The sequence below is a fragment of the Diadema antillarum genome, unplaced genomic scaffold (genome assembly GCF_040938485.1).
Source record: "Diadema antillarum isolate AM-2024a unplaced genomic scaffold, OU_Dant_1.0 seq00001310_RagTag, whole genome shotgun sequence".
Lineage (NCBI taxonomy): Eukaryota > Metazoa > Echinodermata > Echinoidea > Diadematoida > Diadematidae > Diadema > Diadema antillarum.
In genome coordinates this window covers 123,170-141,830 of record NW_027272083.1, presented here as the reverse complement: position 1 = coordinate 141,830, position 18,661 = coordinate 123,170, and the positions used below count along the sequence as shown (strand labels likewise).

Here is an 18,661-nt window from a genome sequence, read left to right as displayed (position 1 = left end):
ATATCATGAGGATGAGGATAGGTTAGATGATGATTAGGATGATAATGGGGTAATAATGATGATGATTTTCATCACCATGTGCATTACTATCACTGTTTCTGTGCCACACACAAAATTGTATCTGATGTAATTTCCTTGAGACTACCCTGCCTATACAGAGGAAGATGACCTCTGAGTTATATTGACTGAATTGCATGAGATATTGGGCATGAAATAGCCACCATGCAAACACTAATGATGGACAGAAATATTTGGCAAGGCATTGTGTACCTGATCGCAGATGCACCTGCCAAGTAGCAGTACCAATCATAGTAGCTTGAATGTCTCTTACATTAGCCTCAAATGGGTAAAACAATAGTCTTGAGTATCCTTCGCTAGCTACAACTACACAAGAGGAGACCGATGGAAGTTGTGGTTACTCTGTTCGACACGTGTCCCCCTGCTGTCGACATGTATACATCGGAATCACATACGACTAACTCATGTTTGCGGAGAGAGTAGACGGGGAGGGGGGTTCGGTGGAGCATGGTGCTTTGGCATGCACGACAGGGCACCGTGAAGCGTGTCGGCGTATACACCCGGTGCCATGGCTCCGCTTGAGCCGGCTGCCGAATATCCAAATGCACGGCCCTTAACGACATTAATTAGTGCCCCCCGGCCGGCGGTGGTTAGCCACCAGAGTGCACATGAATTTGGTGGGCAGAGAGGACGGAAAATTGCTGGGGACGGATTTTAAAGTGACGCAGGGCATGCAGTTGGCTCTAATTGATGGTCAATGAGGCATTTGAAGTTTAGCATGATGTATACTGATACAAATTTGTATATCTACGATGGACATGTGCAATACATGATTACCGATCATGGAACGCAGAGTGCGTGGGGTAAACATACTAGTGTTCAAATAGTCAGAACATTAACTCTTGATACTTGATGTATGGGTATGGAGCATTCATGCTGACACGAACGTGTACATGTTAAGAAAGATTGTACTGAAGTATAATACATGTACATCCTAGCGTGGATTAATCTCACTGATATTAAATCTTAATGAAAGTAAAATCCAAAAAACGAATGGAGGTGAAGACAGTAGTGGCATAATTACTCGAGTCTTTTAGTTAAAAAACTCCTTAAGGAAATGTGATGTTTGTTATACAAGCAAAAGTTTGCTGTCATACAGGTAGCTATCTCCTGTCTTAATTAAAAACTTGTTCATTTTTTCATCTAGCTTATCATTCCCACAATGTTATCTTAAGATGTTGTGTTTGAATTCCTCAGCCAGGAATTTCAAACAGAATTGCAATCTTCTAACTGCTGAAAAGACATATTTTTGGTTGAAAAAAACAGTATTCGTATCTCTCCTGCAGTAGACATGCGTAGTGATACAATTTGTGAAAAACATTTGACAAAAAGCAGTACAAAATTCTGCAAAAGCATTATAGTTGGCACCTCTGCTGACGTATTTCAGGCTTTACAGAATCTCGCCATCAAATCAGATCATCTATCAGTATAAACTATTTTTGTTTTTGATGGAGAGGAACAGGGTATAATTCTCTAGAAAATTTGAGGCTGGTTAATTTACCAGGTAAATGTTTGGTGAATGCGTCAGTCTTTCTTGTCGGCGAGTCCGAGGAGCATGTAAGGTGAGTGCCAGTGGTCTATTGCAACCAGTAAGGACAACTTAGTCTAGTACAATGTATGTAAAGATGTAATGTATAGCAGTCATTATGCAAGCATCTCTCAAAATGTCTGTGTATTGGTCTATTTCTTGTGTAGCAAATCTACCAGATTTAGAGAGCACTGAAGGACTTCTTTTTGTCCTTGCTTCAGTATCATCTATAAAGTGAATGAATATCAGAAACTACGAAAAACAAAAACCAACCCAAAAAACAAACAATTTCTATCAAGGCTAAATATTTTTTTCCTCAACATTAATAAAAGATTGAACATTCCAAAAAAAAAAAAGAAGAAGAAGAAGAAGAAGAAGAAGAAGAAATACCAGAATAAATTCTGTCTTACACAAAACCCCTGAAACCTTTTGCTGGTTTGCAGGTGCGTTATCACATTTGAGTACGTATGTGCAAATATAGCTTATATCCCATGCAACTGTTCCACTTTCTTGAGGCTCTTCTGAATTATCCCTTCTCTGTTTTTTGCTCCTAATAAACCCATACAATCTTTGCATCAAATCTATGAATGACGAATACAATGGACGCCTCAAGACAATGGCAAACTATGCACATTTTTAGCAAAGAAATCAATTTGCTATTTCTATCTTCCAGTTGCAAGTTTGGTGAACCTCTTCCATTGAGAGAGAAAGAGAGAGAACCCTGAAAATCTTGTCCATGATGAAAAGTTCATTGTGAATTTCCTTTCCATTTTTGATCCTACTGATAATTAGATTCTGAAGAAAATATAAAATCGGAAGCTGTTCTGTAGATTCCATGACATTTGTTTCTGCGACAGTTGCTCCCATGAAATATCTGCACACTAAGCGAAACACAAATTCTACCCACAAACATGACCCTATTTAAAAATCCTAGTCCTAATCCTCACATCAAATTAAACCTAAACCCCTATCAACACCCTACCCTAATACACTGAAACTACACTCAGTTGCTTTGTCTTTGCTTCTGTACCAAGAGAACCGGCCATTATAAATCTTAATTTTACTATAGTCAGATTTCATGATACAATATCTGTGCATGGCGCATAAGGTTTCATAATGTTTTACATGTATGGACTCACTAAATGTCACTATTTGCTTGTTTGTGTTTTTCGTACTGCATTTTATTCTGCTAGGGCACTCCACATCTCAAGAGATGTTTGAAGCACTGCATTAGTGACCTTTTGGTACAAAACTGGTAAGCAGACTTGTGCCATCTGAAGAGTTTTTGTGAAGTATCTTCTTACAACTCTGTGTATCATCTGATCCTGTTTGTCTGCATGTTTCGATGCTAAAATCAACTACAAAATGTAAGCACATGCTTAATAGGTACATTCAACCAGTTACAACCATCAATGTTACAAGGCTTGTATATTTCTTACACCATTTGGCTGGTCCTGTCTCCCTCCCATCCATCCCACCCCCCTTTGCATACAAAAAATGGGTGTGGCCCCCCTGGATCTCACCTCTCTCTTATCATGGGCTGCACTGGAAGGAGGTCCTATTCCTTAACTTTCCAAAAGTTTTGCAAACAAAAAATGGGCGTGGCCCCCTGAATCTTACCTCTCTCTTATCATGGGCTGCACTGGAAGGAGGTCCTATTAAAGAGGAGTGGTTCTGGAGCTCCATGGGTGGGGGAAGGGGCACGGCCTCCGCCTCCCCCTCCTCTTCGTCGATGGGAAGTTCGGTGACCCGAACCGTCGGCTTTAGGTCAACGTTCTCGCCGCTTGCCTGAGAAAAAAAAAACACAAGAGGGGAGGAGAGATTCGTGACTTTGGTGCCGGTAATGCCTGCCGATCGTCTTTGGAAAAATACAGCAGTATATTGTTGTTTTTTTCAGAGCTGTCTCATGACGTTACTCACCCTGACTCATACAAAGCTGTGACGCTACAGAGATCTAACCTCACAGACACAAACTCAGGAGTTGGTAGATATTACGTGGCGGTGCACGCTCCGGCAAAGATAAACTTACTGGTGAATAATGTCTGTAATCAAACACTTGTATTATAACTTTTTGTAACATAAGATGGTATCATCCCATTACCAATGTGCTCCCAGTTCTGAGCTGAGCTCCTTAAACTTCTATCCCACTTGGTGCTTGCTACAGGATCTGAGATGCCATTTTAATCGAGTACTTGGGTAATGAGTCATGTTCACAAAATGAAAATTGTCACACAATCCTTGACAATAGTCCACTTAATATCAATTGCATCACAATTACAGTCATAATGATCTCAATCATTATCATCATATATATTACCATCATCAACATGTCCATCAACATTATCAATATCAATATTCACAAAATTCAGTGAAATATTCAGTGAAACACCATCTACTTGTTCTTCATCATCATTTTTATCACCATCTCTTGAAATTATTTACATCTTGCTTAATATCATTACTATAATACAGTCCTCATTACCTCTTCCTCCCCCTTCTCCTGATCATCATCATCATCACTGTCATCTTCATCATAATCCTCCTCCTCCTCCTTGTCATCATCATTGTCATCATCATCATTGTCATCGTCATCATCGTCATCATCATCTTCATCACCATCATCCTCATCATCATCACCATCATCATCCCTTTAATAATAACTTTCATCCTAACTACCATACCATCACATCTATAGAGTCTTCATTACCTCTTCCTTCTTCTCCTCTTCCTCCTCCTCATTACCATCATTATCACCATCATCATCATCATCATCATCATCATCATCATCATCAACATCATCATCACCACAACCACAACCACCACCACAACAACAACAGCAAGATACATCTTAATTTTGATTGAAATATCAATATTTGGGAGAAAAACTATTACCACTGCACCTATTTTTTTGCTTGAATTTATGCTGAGGCTCAAACCTCAAAATTCTAAATCCTGTATGTAATGACATCTCTGGTGAACTGTTGCACAATTGCGAATTACTCTACCTCTATTTAAAACACATGCCTAAAATGCTGGATCGTGATTGGCTGGATACATCAAATTTTGCTTGATTTTGATGTTTGAAGCTCAGCATAAATTCAGGCAAAAAAACAACAACAACAACACAACAAAAGCAAAAACAAACAAACAAACAAGCAAACAAGATAGTAATACTTTTTCTCCTATATCCCGCTCTGGGGATCTGACTTACCTCATGCACTACGTTGTCAATTCCCGCCAACTCCTCCCTCTCCCCGCCCTCTTGGCTTGTTTCTTCGATGAATGGCTCCTGGTGGGAAACAGACAAAAAAGAAGAAAAAATCGTAAATTCACCGGACACTGACTGACCAAACTACATAGACTGACCAGATGACCAAAGCAGTTCCCAAAGGTCGTAGCTGTCATTCACATGTCACTGCAGGGGGTCTGGATGGATGGAGCCAGTCTGGCCACGGCTTATGCACCAAACTGCAACAGCATTCAAAATCATTCCAGAAAGAAACATTTTGTACCACTTCCTCCTGTAATTGATGTCAAATGTCACCTATGGATACAATTCTGTGGAATCTGTCCAGAACAGAGAATATATTTTTACCACAACTTCTTTCAATGACCTTCTCTGCCTGATTGATATAATAATTATAATGATTCATATGATAATGATTCATTATGTTTATAAGGTGCTAATCACACAAAAACATCTCTAAGCACTGAAAAGATAAGAGTAAGAGGAAAGAAGGTAACAATACACATCAACGTTATTACTAACGCTTACTAGGAGAGACCCTTGTCCTGTCTCTGTGTGAATATGAAGTACATTTTATTTCCTCTCTTTGAAGCAACTCTAATATATGCTTTACTTCATCTGGAATTGTAGGTACTCTGGTGCACCCCTAAAACCAAATATATGAAAAAGTGGTATACTGGGTTTCTTCAAAGAACTTTATTTCTTTTGATATCCATCAGAGCACCATTATCACATGATATTCATAAAGATGAAGATATCAACCATGGAAAACAGTACGCATGAAAGCAACCATGTATATGTATAGTGGATTGTCCATTTGAATTCCTTATATTTCTTTTTGCTCCTAACCACTTTAACAGTATTTTTGGCATAATATATATTAGATATTTTCAGTCTTTTTGAACAGGTGATTAAGTCTGAATTTGTTAGCCAAAAAACCTCCTTCATAAATGGCTTGTGTATTTCATATAAGTTGGTGAGAGTGTGTGTGTGTGTGTGTGTGTGTGTGTGTGTTTTGCATCTTTTCAAGGCAACTGCCAATCACAGGATTGCTTTACTTCCCTTTACACACACTTGATCTTCTGAGTATAACTCGTATTTGTAGCTCAAGCCCCAAGATCAATACAGACTGTGCACTACAGCTCAACACCGCTGTATTCAATCAACATAGAATCATCTACTACCCGGTTTACGCACTACTCTCATATTCATGCATGCATGTGCGTATGTGTAGCTAAGATTCACAAGGCTGCATCAACGCAGAGAGAATTGAGCATACAATTTGTAAGAGCAGATGAGAGAGGGAGGGAGCGTAAGAGAAAGAGAATAGGAGCTGTAAAGAAAGAGGAGAGAAAAAGGCTGAAGAGAGAATATTCATAAAATCATAAACAAGAACAAGGAGGGTATTGATGTGGAAGGGGTGGGGGGGGGGGGGGGCAAGATGGTAGGTACAGACTTACATGTAAGCACCTGTTGTGCACCTGTACAATCCCACCATTGCATAAAACAATGGCAGCGAGTCAGATGTTAGCCAGTGAGGGCAGGCTATCATTTCACCATGCACTCAACATTACACATATTATCAAGCTCACCAGCAAGGGTATTGTATGCACTTTTTATACACACACAAACACACAAACACAAACACGCACATAGACATCTACACACATGCTCACACACAAACACACCACACGTACGGTACACACAGACCTACCCTACATGGGCACAACCCACTAACTCATACACACACCCACCGTGTGCATGAGGTTTAATGCACAGTGGCAAGTAATGCTTGTTGATGTGTACACTGCTGGATACACTACACACACAATAAATACTATTCATTGTGCATATCTATTCGCAAAGCCTACATCTACCTACAAACAAACCTGACCATACTTCTACAATAATTTTCGTCATATTTTATCAAGACTTTTGTATCTGTGAAATCTGTCTCTATCAATCTTTTTTCCTTTTCTCTGTTTTTTTCATCTCTGTATTTCTTCCCTTGTTTTCCCTTTTTGTCCACTTCATTGCAAGCTCACAAGTTGTGGATATTGCAGATAGCCCCTTGACATTTGCCGGTTGCATTAATACATCGCAACTGCACTCACCACAACGCTGTGAAAACCTTTCATTTTCTTTGAAACTAGGAGGCTGAGGGAGACAGAGAAGAGAGAGAGAGAGAGAGAGAGAGAGAGAAAGGAAGAGGGAGGCAGAATGTAAAGATGGAGAAGGGAGAGAGAGAGGGGAAGAGAGAGAAGGAGACAAACCCAAGAGAGAGAGAGAAATAATGCAAAAGGTCATTTTTGCCCAGTGAAGCAAGAGTTGGCATTTACACACTGTTTGAATTGCACGGGATGCATGCATGCCTCGCTTGCCTCGCGCACCCATCATGCAGCATTCTCTCATGCAGATACAACGCATCCACCGTACGACGACGTGGTACCTGTTGAGCGTCATTCCCGTGCGTCGCGTCTTCACGAATCTCTACGAATTTCCCCCACCGCCGTCGTCCTACCTTCCTCTGTACACACTGTGTGGGCAGTACAGCGTGCAATTAGATACATTTTGTTCAAATGAATTGTTTTTTCTCTCTTTTTTTTTTTGGGGGGGGGGAGAGATGAGGCTTCTTCCAAAGCCCTATGATTTTAAAATCTAATTTCCTTACAATCCCTTTGCAAAAAGGATGTGATTTGCACTTTCAGCCTTTCTCCAGCCATGTCTCTCTGCTACCATCTTCTTTTTTTCTCTGTCTGTCTCTCTATCTGCCTATTTTTCTATCTATCTATCCATCTATCTATCTATCTATCTCTCCATCCATCCATCCATCTATCTATCTATCTATCTATCTATCTAACAATCTATCTATCTTTCTATCTATCTATCTAACAATCTATCTATCTTTCTTTCTATCTATCTATCTATCTATCTATCTCATTTTACCTATTTTTTTATCTCTCTTTCTCTCTATCTCTCTTTATGTATCTCTCTACATACTTCTCTCTCTATCTATCTATCTATCTTTCACTGTACCTATCTTTTTTTTTCTATGTCTATCTCTTTCACAATCTCCCTTATCTATTTCTCTATCTCTATCTATCTCTTACATCTATCCGTCTTTGTATGTATTCATCTTTGTAGGGATGTACACATATCTATCTACATATCTCCCTCTACCAAATTCTCTTACTATCTATATATCTCAATGTGTATACTTCTTCTCTTTTTTTTCTCTCCCTATCCATTCACTGGTTCCTATTAAACATATGTTACATACCTTCTCCTCCCCCCCCCCACCTTTTTTTTTTGTGCCATAGAGCTTACTTGAAAGTCTGTGGGGAATTCATCATATGCCCTGTTCATCTGCTTCTCAGGGGATTCTGAAACTTTCACAGTTTGCCCATGACATACATACTGGGTTCCTGTGGGCAACAGTTTAGGGGAAAAATGTTCGGCAAGATTTTGATCATTAATACATTTTTCCTCGTACCCTTTCCTGAAGAAAAAAAAAAACAAGCAAAAAAAAAAAAAAAACAAAAAAACAAACAATCTACAGCAATGGTACAATTTGGTAGGAAAATTGTACCTGTACTTGAATAACTGCAAAATACAATATTTCAAAACTCCCTCATGTACCTTTCTACAGTGTAGCATTGCACTGGAGAAGTTCATCATTTTGTGCATAGGGAAATTACACTCTCATCATGCAATGCCTCATTGGGCTATGACAACAGACTGTTAATAAATGAGTTATGTTCATTAGCACTGAACCCAATACAAATACTTCAATCATGCATCTAAGCCCCTATCAAACTGAAACCACTTTAAAAGAAATGCTTTGATTCTTACTTATGTGCACTCAATAGATAAGTATCCATATGCTGATCATTAAATCAGCCACATAAAGAAATATCTAATGCATAAGAATATCTAAAAGGGAAATAGACTGCACACAATGTTATCCTGACATTTTCATTTGGCATTATGTGCAGCTGTAGTTCTGACAAATTTGTGTCAAGAACTTGATGATCTTACTGAGAATAATATGGAGAGACTACAACATTTAATAGACATATGAAAGACTAATAGGCTTGCTTTGAAAGCTAGGAGTGTGGCCACAGTCTGTCCTAAATAGAGTTGTGGTGCAATGTATAATCAGCTAAAGATATGAAAACATGATGTCCACATGAGAAGCACCATGCATTCGTAAACACTGATACACTCGCAGCTCGCAGCTTTCATGGTATAACTGTCATATGAATCAGCTGTGGTAATTTGCCAGATGACAATCTGCAGTACAATCATGGTAGAGAAGGGGAGACATGCTCCCCTCCCACCCCCACCCCCCCCCCCCCCCCCAGGATGAAATCAGTAGAAGATATGAAAGTGGGTAGATCAACTACTCTGTAGGCAACTAGTGGCAGACCTCAAGAAAGGATAGCTATACAGTCTCGTGTTCTTTCTTTGAAGCTTCCACACAAATTGTTGAACTCTTATGGTGCTGTCTTTGCAAATTGGCAGATACATGTATGTCTGAAACCTGATTGCCAGTGAATGGAGATTACCTAATCCCCTTAATCTCTTTTGTGTCACTGTGGCTTTTCTGTGGGACTGAAGGACTTTGATACACCTGAGAGTGGACTGTTAACCTATGATCAGGTCAGGTCTTGAGAAAATGATCTCAACCTGTTGAAGACTACATGAAGTCCTGAGTATACTTGGGCAGATGTCGATGAGAAATCATCATTATAGCAAAATCAGCTCATCCTCAATGGGTTAATGCTGACCAATGAAAAAGCACAACATGTAACAGCCACGATCCTGCGCACATAATGGGTCGAACACTGCAGTCCACGAGTAGAGTGCTCTTGTGCACAAAATTCTGATTCTGTCATAATTTCCTGGTACACTAGCTTAATTCAGCATATTTGTAGGAGTCTAGTACAAAATTATGATTTGTACACTGAGTGTATACATATTAGTTAACATGAAACAAACATGGAGACAACCACACACTTGGTCTGGTATTGACATAGAAAGTAAACTTCTAGGGGCAGGGGACTTCGCGATAAACAAGTATTCACTTAAACATGCTTGTAAAGAAGCATGGTCAGAATATCGCATTAAATGGGATGGTACGGTATTGGTGGAGGCGAAAATTTGGCTTTTAACTTTTTGTGAGATACCAAAAAACCACTTATGAAATAGTACAGAGCATACCATTCTGAGACAAATTCAAAGTTTATTTGATGAAAATCGGTTTTTGAATGGCTGAGACATCCAAAAACAAAGTAAAACAAAGCGATCATAATAATAATAAAAGTTGGGTCCCACCTTTTATTAGGACTGCCGAATTTTGCGTATCTTTGCCATTTCAAAACCAATTTTCATCAAATAAATGTTGAATTCCTCTTGGAATTACATGCTCTTTCATATTTCTTAAGAGGGTTCTCATCATCTCACCCCAAAAATGTTAGAAACCTCAAGTTAGGTCTCGACCAAAACTATACAATCCCTTTAATATTCCAGGGATGTGAATTAGTATGATCATCAACAAGCAGACAAATCCTGGACCACAACTTTCCTTAAAAAAAAGACCACCACCACCCCCCCCCAAAAAAAAAATCCAACAATGACAATGCAGTAATGTGGTGCTACAAGGTTATATAACAGTACTTCCACTGACTGTAAAGCTTATGAAAACTCTTCTGTGATTGGTGTGAAAAATATCAGAATAATCAGTATAAGAGAATAATTCCAATTCAAAAGGTATAGGGGAGATTTGGAATGATGGATGCCAGTAACACTGTACTCCTCAGATGTGTGTGTGGTTTTTCTTAAGTACCTCTTTGATATTTAGTCATTTTTTCCTCGTGTGGAGACTGAATAATCTCCATCCAGGCAAATCCAGTTTACTCTGCCCATGAAAACAACTGTGAGTGCTTTGAAAATATAAACAAGATGGCCGCATGGAGAGGAAAAAAGGAAAATAATTCGACTTTTTCCTTCCCTCTCATTCCTAAAAATAAAGCGCATCTTGTCTGTGTTCATCCAAATTCTGCCTCTGATATACTTCTTCTAAAGGAGAATTTAAATTTGACGGGTATAAATTTAGCTGCACAAACCCCTCAGGATGCTAGGCTCTCATTTTTACCGAAATGTCAAAAAATACCAAATACGTCATAGCGGAGGGAGACTATTTTTGGATAATATGCACACTGGCTACCGTACCGCCGGCGCGAGGCTGTGGTAGCAGTGATGAGAGGCAAGAGCCTGCACAGGGAGGGTAATAATACAGCACTGCTCGCTAGGATGTTTATTAATGATAAGATTGGAAGAGCAGAATAATTGTAAGTTGAGGGGAGGGGACAGGAAAGTAACATCTTGGGAGGAGGATGTTTAGAAGAGGAGAGGGGATGGGAGGAGGATATTTAGAAGAGGAGAGGGGATGGGAGGAAACAGGAGATGGATACAAGGATGTGGGATTTGGATGATGGAGGTCTACGGTACGAGGTTGAAAAGAAGAAGAGAATAAAGATTTGTAGAATAGGACAAATGAAAAGAAGAGCAAAAAAAGAGAAGGAAGAACATATGTAGAACAGATCTAGTAAGACACACATTCACCTCATTCTTACACCCCTTATAATATACACAATCACTTTTTTCTGATTCAGAAATTAGATAAAACACACTGTGACTTCGTATTTGCTCAAACTGGTAAATGATTTAATCTGTTTGACCTTCACACTTATGATTACTGCAAACTGATATTTTTTTCAATGATTGGCTTGATTGAAACTACAATGTAGCAAGATATAATGATTTGTTGATCTAGATACCCCAAAATCCCAACTACATACATGTATGAAGGAGCTCCAATACTGGCCCTCTAGCACAGAACAGGTGGCAGTCAGATGCAAACTTCCAATCGCTATCCATCCAAACTTCTTTCTGACGCAACCTTTACTCCTAAGAGCAAAGTGCCACCATTTTCATTTCCACCTGAGCATGAGATGAACAGGAGATCACATCTCCTCATATTTTTGCTGAAAAATGAGAACCATGATCCTCGTCCTGCCTTCTGAAGCAGACTTTTCATGTATTTGATGGAGTGGTGGGCCAATACCACTACATGACAGATATTATAAATGTCATGTCCACATGTAACAAAGGGTCTGAATGAGCAGACTATTTGCCTTGTCCTTGACAGCTGTAAGATCAGCACCCCCACCCCATCCCCCCCCTTCCAACACCCCTCTCCCCCATCCCCCATCCCCCACCCACCCGCATCCACCGAGCTCCTGATTGCTTTCTTTAGCTTGGCATAGGCAATGCAATTGGCCGATACTACGTGCACTCACTCCGCGGTGACGTCAATAGCCGCCTTTAGCTTACATCAAACCTGCCTCTTATACAAGCTCTCAACTCCGTCTCCTACGCTTTCCTCTCTTCCTTCCCCTATGCTCCTTCTCGTTCCTCCCTCTTTTAAGCTCATTTATCTTCTTATAATATTCTCTTTCTTCTGTTAAACCGCTTTGCAAACCAAACTTTGACAGTGTGGCATGCGGGTTTTCTTCCTGATATTCACGGTACATACTATTCATCAGTTGACTGTTGCTTTCTTTGCCTTTCCGTATTTCTTTTCAGCACGACTGTAGTCATATTTACCTTGAACTCCTGGAGATTACAGATTATTGCACTCACTAGTTGAATGACAAACATTTTATAGAACTACATGAATTATTGAACACATCTTTTAATTGTTCAGGATTCCAGAAGACAGAAGGTCAATGTATCATAAAGTATGGCCATGTCATGAAGCATGGCTATGGTCCTCAGTGTATCACAAAATGATTATCTTACTTATCAAATTGCTGAAAAATTTCCTTCGCTTGTGATAGACTTGAAAGAATTGCACAAATCATGTCAATAATCTAAAAATTACTACAAAATTACTATATAAAATTTCTGCTCAATTACATCAAAATGAGTCCAAGAGTAATATCACAAGAATATAATTTTCTTGTTTAACCCCCCTCCCCCCCCCCAAAAAAAAAAAGTATGTAAGCAAATATGACACATAATGACATCAACCCCTTACTTGGATTACCTGTCATTGTGTGAGATGGATCTATGGTTTTCTTTTTGTACAACAATAAATGCATAAAAGTAAAAAGTCTACATTAAAAAGGACATTTGTAATTTTTATCACGAATTTTCACAGATGTTTATTTGAATCAAATCAATGATTATGAAATCTTAATTGGGAGTTTACAGTGGGACTTCTCTGAGTGAGAAACTGATCCATGATTACTATGACATCCACTCAGCAGTGTATGTGGTATGCAAGGAGTTAACTTTGCATCTTAAACAATACTGTGACTTTCATTATGCCTAGGCAGAGTAAAAAAACAAACAAACCATAAAATCAAGTGCTCTGCAAGGAAATTCTATTATTCTCTTCAATCATTAGGGTATCACAAAGACAGTGTAACCTCACACAAAACTAGCTTATGGCTTCAACCTTCACTCATCACTGCACCACAGCCCTCTTGTTAATTTCAACCGAGGTGTGCAGCAGCAGCAACGTCAGAGGACGAAATCTCATGGGCAAATTGCATTGTCACTAGAAGACAAATCTCCCTTTTCAATGTGATTTCCACTATTCATCAGGGGCAGAGCTCAATGGATGATTATGAAGTTCTTATCCACTCAAAAATGTTCCTCTGGGTAATTCTCCATGCCAGACTAAGACTAATTGACGGTCAAGCCATTGTCTCCCGATCGGTGATGACTTTATAGTGAAAATTGAATGTACCAAGGGCATGATGAATGCGATGCAAGGGGGAAAAATACAGCTAAAATGTGAGAAACATAAATTACTGAGAAAGAAAGACAGAGAGAGTGAGAGAGGGAGAGAGAGGGAGAGAGAGAAAGGAAGAAAGAAGGAGAAGTGGGTGTAACTCCTTTGAAAATCAGTCTTTTACTGAAAGAGCTATCCACCCTGAGAATGAAAATGAAGAGACAAATGAAATGTAATGAAATAAATGAAATAAAACTAAAAGCAGGCTTCAACGTCTGCAACTTAATGAGGTAACACCATGGCAACACACATTACTAACACACACACACACACACACACACACACACACTCCACACAAACATAACTGCAAACAAAGAGATACAGAACAATTGAAAGACCCAGAGATATAAATACAAATACATATAAACATAACGTCAGCTGAGAACAAGAAGGGTGCTGTCGCATTCTAAGATTTTAGTGTAAAAAAAGTTTATTCAATAAAAAATGGGTAGATTTACAAGCATTGTTCCAAATGTAAGATAAAATACATTTGTAGCACCCTTGTGGTTAGAATTTTTTACATTTTACTGATAATGAAAATACCTCAAAATTGACATCATAATGTAGAGAAGATCAAGCTGTACAACATGATACCAATAACCCCCAAAACTGCAATAAAGCCCTTCTAGTTCTCAGCCGATGATATATTCACCCATATCTCACGTCTGCCAACATTCCCATATCCAAATCAGGGAGATTCCACACAGCACATCAGGGAGATATCTGTGTGTTACATACATTTCAATGGGCGAAAATAATTCCCAAATCAGGGAGATTTTAATATTCTCTTATTCAGACTTGAACAGATTTTGACATTTTCGGGGAGACTCCTGCAGAATCAGGGAGACTTGGCAGCTCTGATATCTAAGAGAAGGAAGACAGATGGAGGTGGGGTGGGGTGGGGGGCAGATTATATGACAGAGACTGTGGAGGATAGCTAGCAAGAAAAAACCATGGTATGGACCTACCTGCCCCTTTTGGTCCTGTCTCCGGGCCCGGCCAGACCCGCCGGTCGATGATGTTCTGTTGGGCGCCTCTATCCTGTCCGGCCCCTTGGTGCCCGGCTTGCGGATCGGGCTGGTCAACCACTTCCTGTAGAAAGGGAGAGAGAGAGAGCAGAAGAAGAATCCTTGGTCACTACCGGTCAAGAACCCATCTCTGACCACAGCTCTGTTATCACCGTTTTACTTGCGAAGTTAAAGCAAAATGTACCTGAGAGAGGGAATTTCCCGAATTCTGCCAAAAAAGACGGAAAAAAAGAAAGAAAGACTACAAGAACAACCCCCCACAAACCACATGAACGCAGAATTTCTATCATTTTCATTTTATTTGCTGTAAGGTTTTCTGTTGAAATGAAACAAAGTTTATACCTCATCTAAGGCAAGTAAACATATTAAAAAAAAATGTCTGCAATTTAGCCTGCAGCCAGCCATGGATGATTTTTAATGAAATACCTCAATAAATCAATCAATATCACTGTCACTTGAGACTATTACAGCACCACAGCAGGAAGATAACAAAATCTTTATGGAAACTTTTTTTTCCCACTGCTCTTCCATACACAATATTGGAGCATTTTATACAATCATGAGTTTCTGAACTGGAGAGTAATCTATGTAATGTATAACAAGCAAACTCATGCAATGAAAAACAAAAGGAAAAACAAATTGTTGAATCCTTTCATTTGAGCAAGTGGTATCTGAGTGTACATCTATGGTTAAGGAAAAACTAACAAAACACAAGCGATGTAGATCAAAAGACTATCATCAGTGTGTACTGTATATGCTTATTAAAGTGTGTTATGTTTGCGTGTGTGTGCTTGTATGTGTGTTTGTGTGTGTGTGTGTGTGTGTGTGTGTATGTGTGTGTACATTTGTAGGTGGGTGGGAGTGTGTAAGGGTTTCAGCTTTTCAAGCCTACAGCAGCGAAGTTCACATGACTGTTATCACATATACTTGACTGCCATGTTTGTGTAACACTACTGGAGTGTACATTTGTATGTACGGCATTATACATTTCTATTGTCAATGAAAAAAAAAGAAAGATCAACTGAGTAGTGGGAGGAATCTCTAAAGCTTAGCAAGGTTGAAAACTTCTCCTTCAAAATGCCAGAGGCTACGCATATACTGGCACAACCTGGTACAATCAATAGTAGAAGCTCACTGGTTCTGCCTGTGCAATCCACTCTATACAAACCCTCTGGGGAATTATAATGCCCGGGGAGCTATGGGTTACGTTTATGCATAAATACAAACACAGTTGTACATAGATACACACATACACACATTGTACATACATACATACATACACACAAACATACCGTTCATACACGTGTATACATATATACGTAAATACACACACACACACACACACAGTACATATACATACACATAAGGCACGGTCAGACTTGCAAAAGATCGAGAAGTTTGGGCCATTCGTACGCGCGCAAGAAAGAGTGCGCCGTCCGATGGTTAGTGATAATGATGTAACAATGCACATCTGTACATGACAATGGCCTCACGTTTCGGAGACACCGCCCGCAAACAGATCGAGAAGTTTCGCGAGAAGTTTCGCGGGAAGTTTGCGGTCACACTGGCAAAACTTCCAAATCGTAAAGATCGCGATCCTAAACTTCGCAATCTTTTGCCAGTCTGACCGCGCCTATTCATTTACACTGGTATTCATACATGATACATAAATATATGTACTGTAAACATGTACAATGTATGCCCATACATTCTACATACTGTACCAAAGTACAAAGACAGTATTAATATAAAGACAGACAAACTTACTTATAGACAAGTACAAACACAGAAGATTCTTCAGAGAGGAGGAGAGGGAGATATGTGCGTGTGTATATACACAGAGAGATATATAAGCAGAAAGAGAACGAAGGAGAGGTGTATACATACACAAATATTGCATAGGCAGTAGACGGGAGGCAGACACCATGTCAATCTCCACAGGTGTATTATGCTGACACAGGTGTCAGCCAGAAGCGGTTTACTGCTTCACCGGCAGAGGGAGAACGTAGGCCAACACAGAATCGGATCTCTTCCATAAAGTGGAAATATTTCCTCAGTACGGCACATAAATATATGATAGCGAGCAACCGACCCTAAAAAGTAAAGATTACCCTCTTTCAGAGAGAGAGAGAAAAAAAATCTATAAAGGGACTATGCCATCACGATAGACACCCACGTACTTAGTAGCAGTATTTTGTGGAAATCTAGTTAAAGGTTTTCCACTCTCTTGACAATAATACAAGTGATCTTCTTTTAATTTTTTTCTTCCCTTCTTTGATTATTTAAAAATGATGGATTGAGTGATCTATTTATCGGTCACTGATGTCATCGGAACCGTGTGGGTCACTTTAGTAAGTATCCGTAAGGAGCATTCTTCCATGCCATTTCTTTGATACGATGGTCAGTCCCATGGTACCGGTCATTCCCATGACACTGATGGTCTGTCTCATGATACTGATGGTCATCCCCACCCATGAGGTGAGATGGATAGTTACCAGTTAAATTAAATCATGATCTCAGTGTCTGTGTGTATGTATGTGTATGTGTGTGCATCTGTCTGTGCGTGTGTGGGTGTGTGTCTGTGTGTCAGAATATGCCAGCAGAACTGTTACATGAAGCACCAACGTAATCACTCCAAGACATTCTTCATTTATGCTCAGGTGTGTTCTCTGTTGTTCAGCAATATCGAAGGGACAAAAAAACATCAGGTGCTCGATAGATAACCCCCACACAAAACACACATAGGTACACACAAACACACATACATACACACACCCACACACAAACACACTAATGGAAAATATATTCGGTAGCTTTTTTTTGCAAACTAGGTCACCCTATACAAATGTGTCAACCTAATAAAGTCATTTTATTGAGGATGCCTGGATGAATGTGTAGATCCCTATTCAGCAACACACTGTACAATGTCAGCAGTCATCAGCCCTTTGTAAACAGTCTATCACTGTCATGAACACAATAACTTCACATTCCACCCTTTGCGAAATCTGTAGGATCATACAATTCAGCATGCCGCTGAACTTTATATCTTTCCAGTAGCATTACAGTGGGTGATTGGGGTGGGGCAGGGAGTTGGTGGTGGTGGTGGTGGTGGTGTAAATGGAAGCCTTTAGGGTATAATGTGGGATTATAACACATTTCGCAGCCCACAATTATCTCTATAGATACTGGAGGGGGCGGGCGGAAGACATGCATACACTTGTAGAAATAGCATTAGGAGCAAAACCTACAAATAGAACATGTTCTCATGCTAGACACCCACATAAAAAGGATGCTGATAATTTTCACACCCACACAATGCAATTTTCTACATTACATAAACAAATATAATACTTAATTGATATTCTTCATTTCTTTTCTTCCTTGTTTTGGGTCAGGGAATGAAGAATACGACCCACGACTATTTTACCTTGGGGGAGGAAAGAAATTCTGACTTAATCGTTGACTCAGTTCTCAAGAAAAGGAGATTATCATTGTCATATTTTTTTCCAAGCACAATCTCCATGGCTTCACCTCATAGCATAAAGATGCCACATCTAAGCTTCTCCCTGCTGCGTATGCCAGTTGTTAGCGCTAACATTCATGTACCCAGCTGAGAACACCACCTGGGAACTCTCAAAATGGAGGATCTGTTTTCGTACGAGCTTATTTTCATAAGGATGCTGCGGGCAGACGTGCAAAGCATCAAGCAATGAAAGCAGCTTATGCCTTGAGCTTTGGATGACAGAAGACAGGGAACATTGCCAGCAATCTCAGAGACATTTTCAAACTCTAAAAATAACTCATTTGTTAATGATGCCAATACTTTCTATGCTAATCATATCTAAGAGGGTCAAAATTAAACCAAATTCTGTTAAAGTATTTAAGAATAATCTCAAGAAGTATTTATTTCATTT

At 39.5% G+C, this 18,661-nt stretch overlaps 1 protein-coding gene across 1 annotated transcript in view; it reads right to left on the bottom strand.

Moving 5' to 3' along the window:
• Positions 1-18,661, bottom strand: part of LOC139708119 (triple functional domain protein-like) — an 86,707-nt gene that overhangs the window by 23,149 nt on the left and 44,897 nt on the right. The window contains exons 3-5 of the mRNA XM_071620097.1: positions 14,688-14,811; positions 4,818-4,895; positions 3,227-3,394 (exon numbers count right to left, since the gene is read on the bottom strand). Of these exons, the coding sequence (XP_071476198.1) occupies positions 3,227-3,394; positions 4,818-4,895; positions 14,688-14,811 (370 nt within the window). The remainder of the gene's footprint in view (positions 1-3,226; positions 3,395-4,817; positions 4,896-14,687; positions 14,812-18,661) is intronic.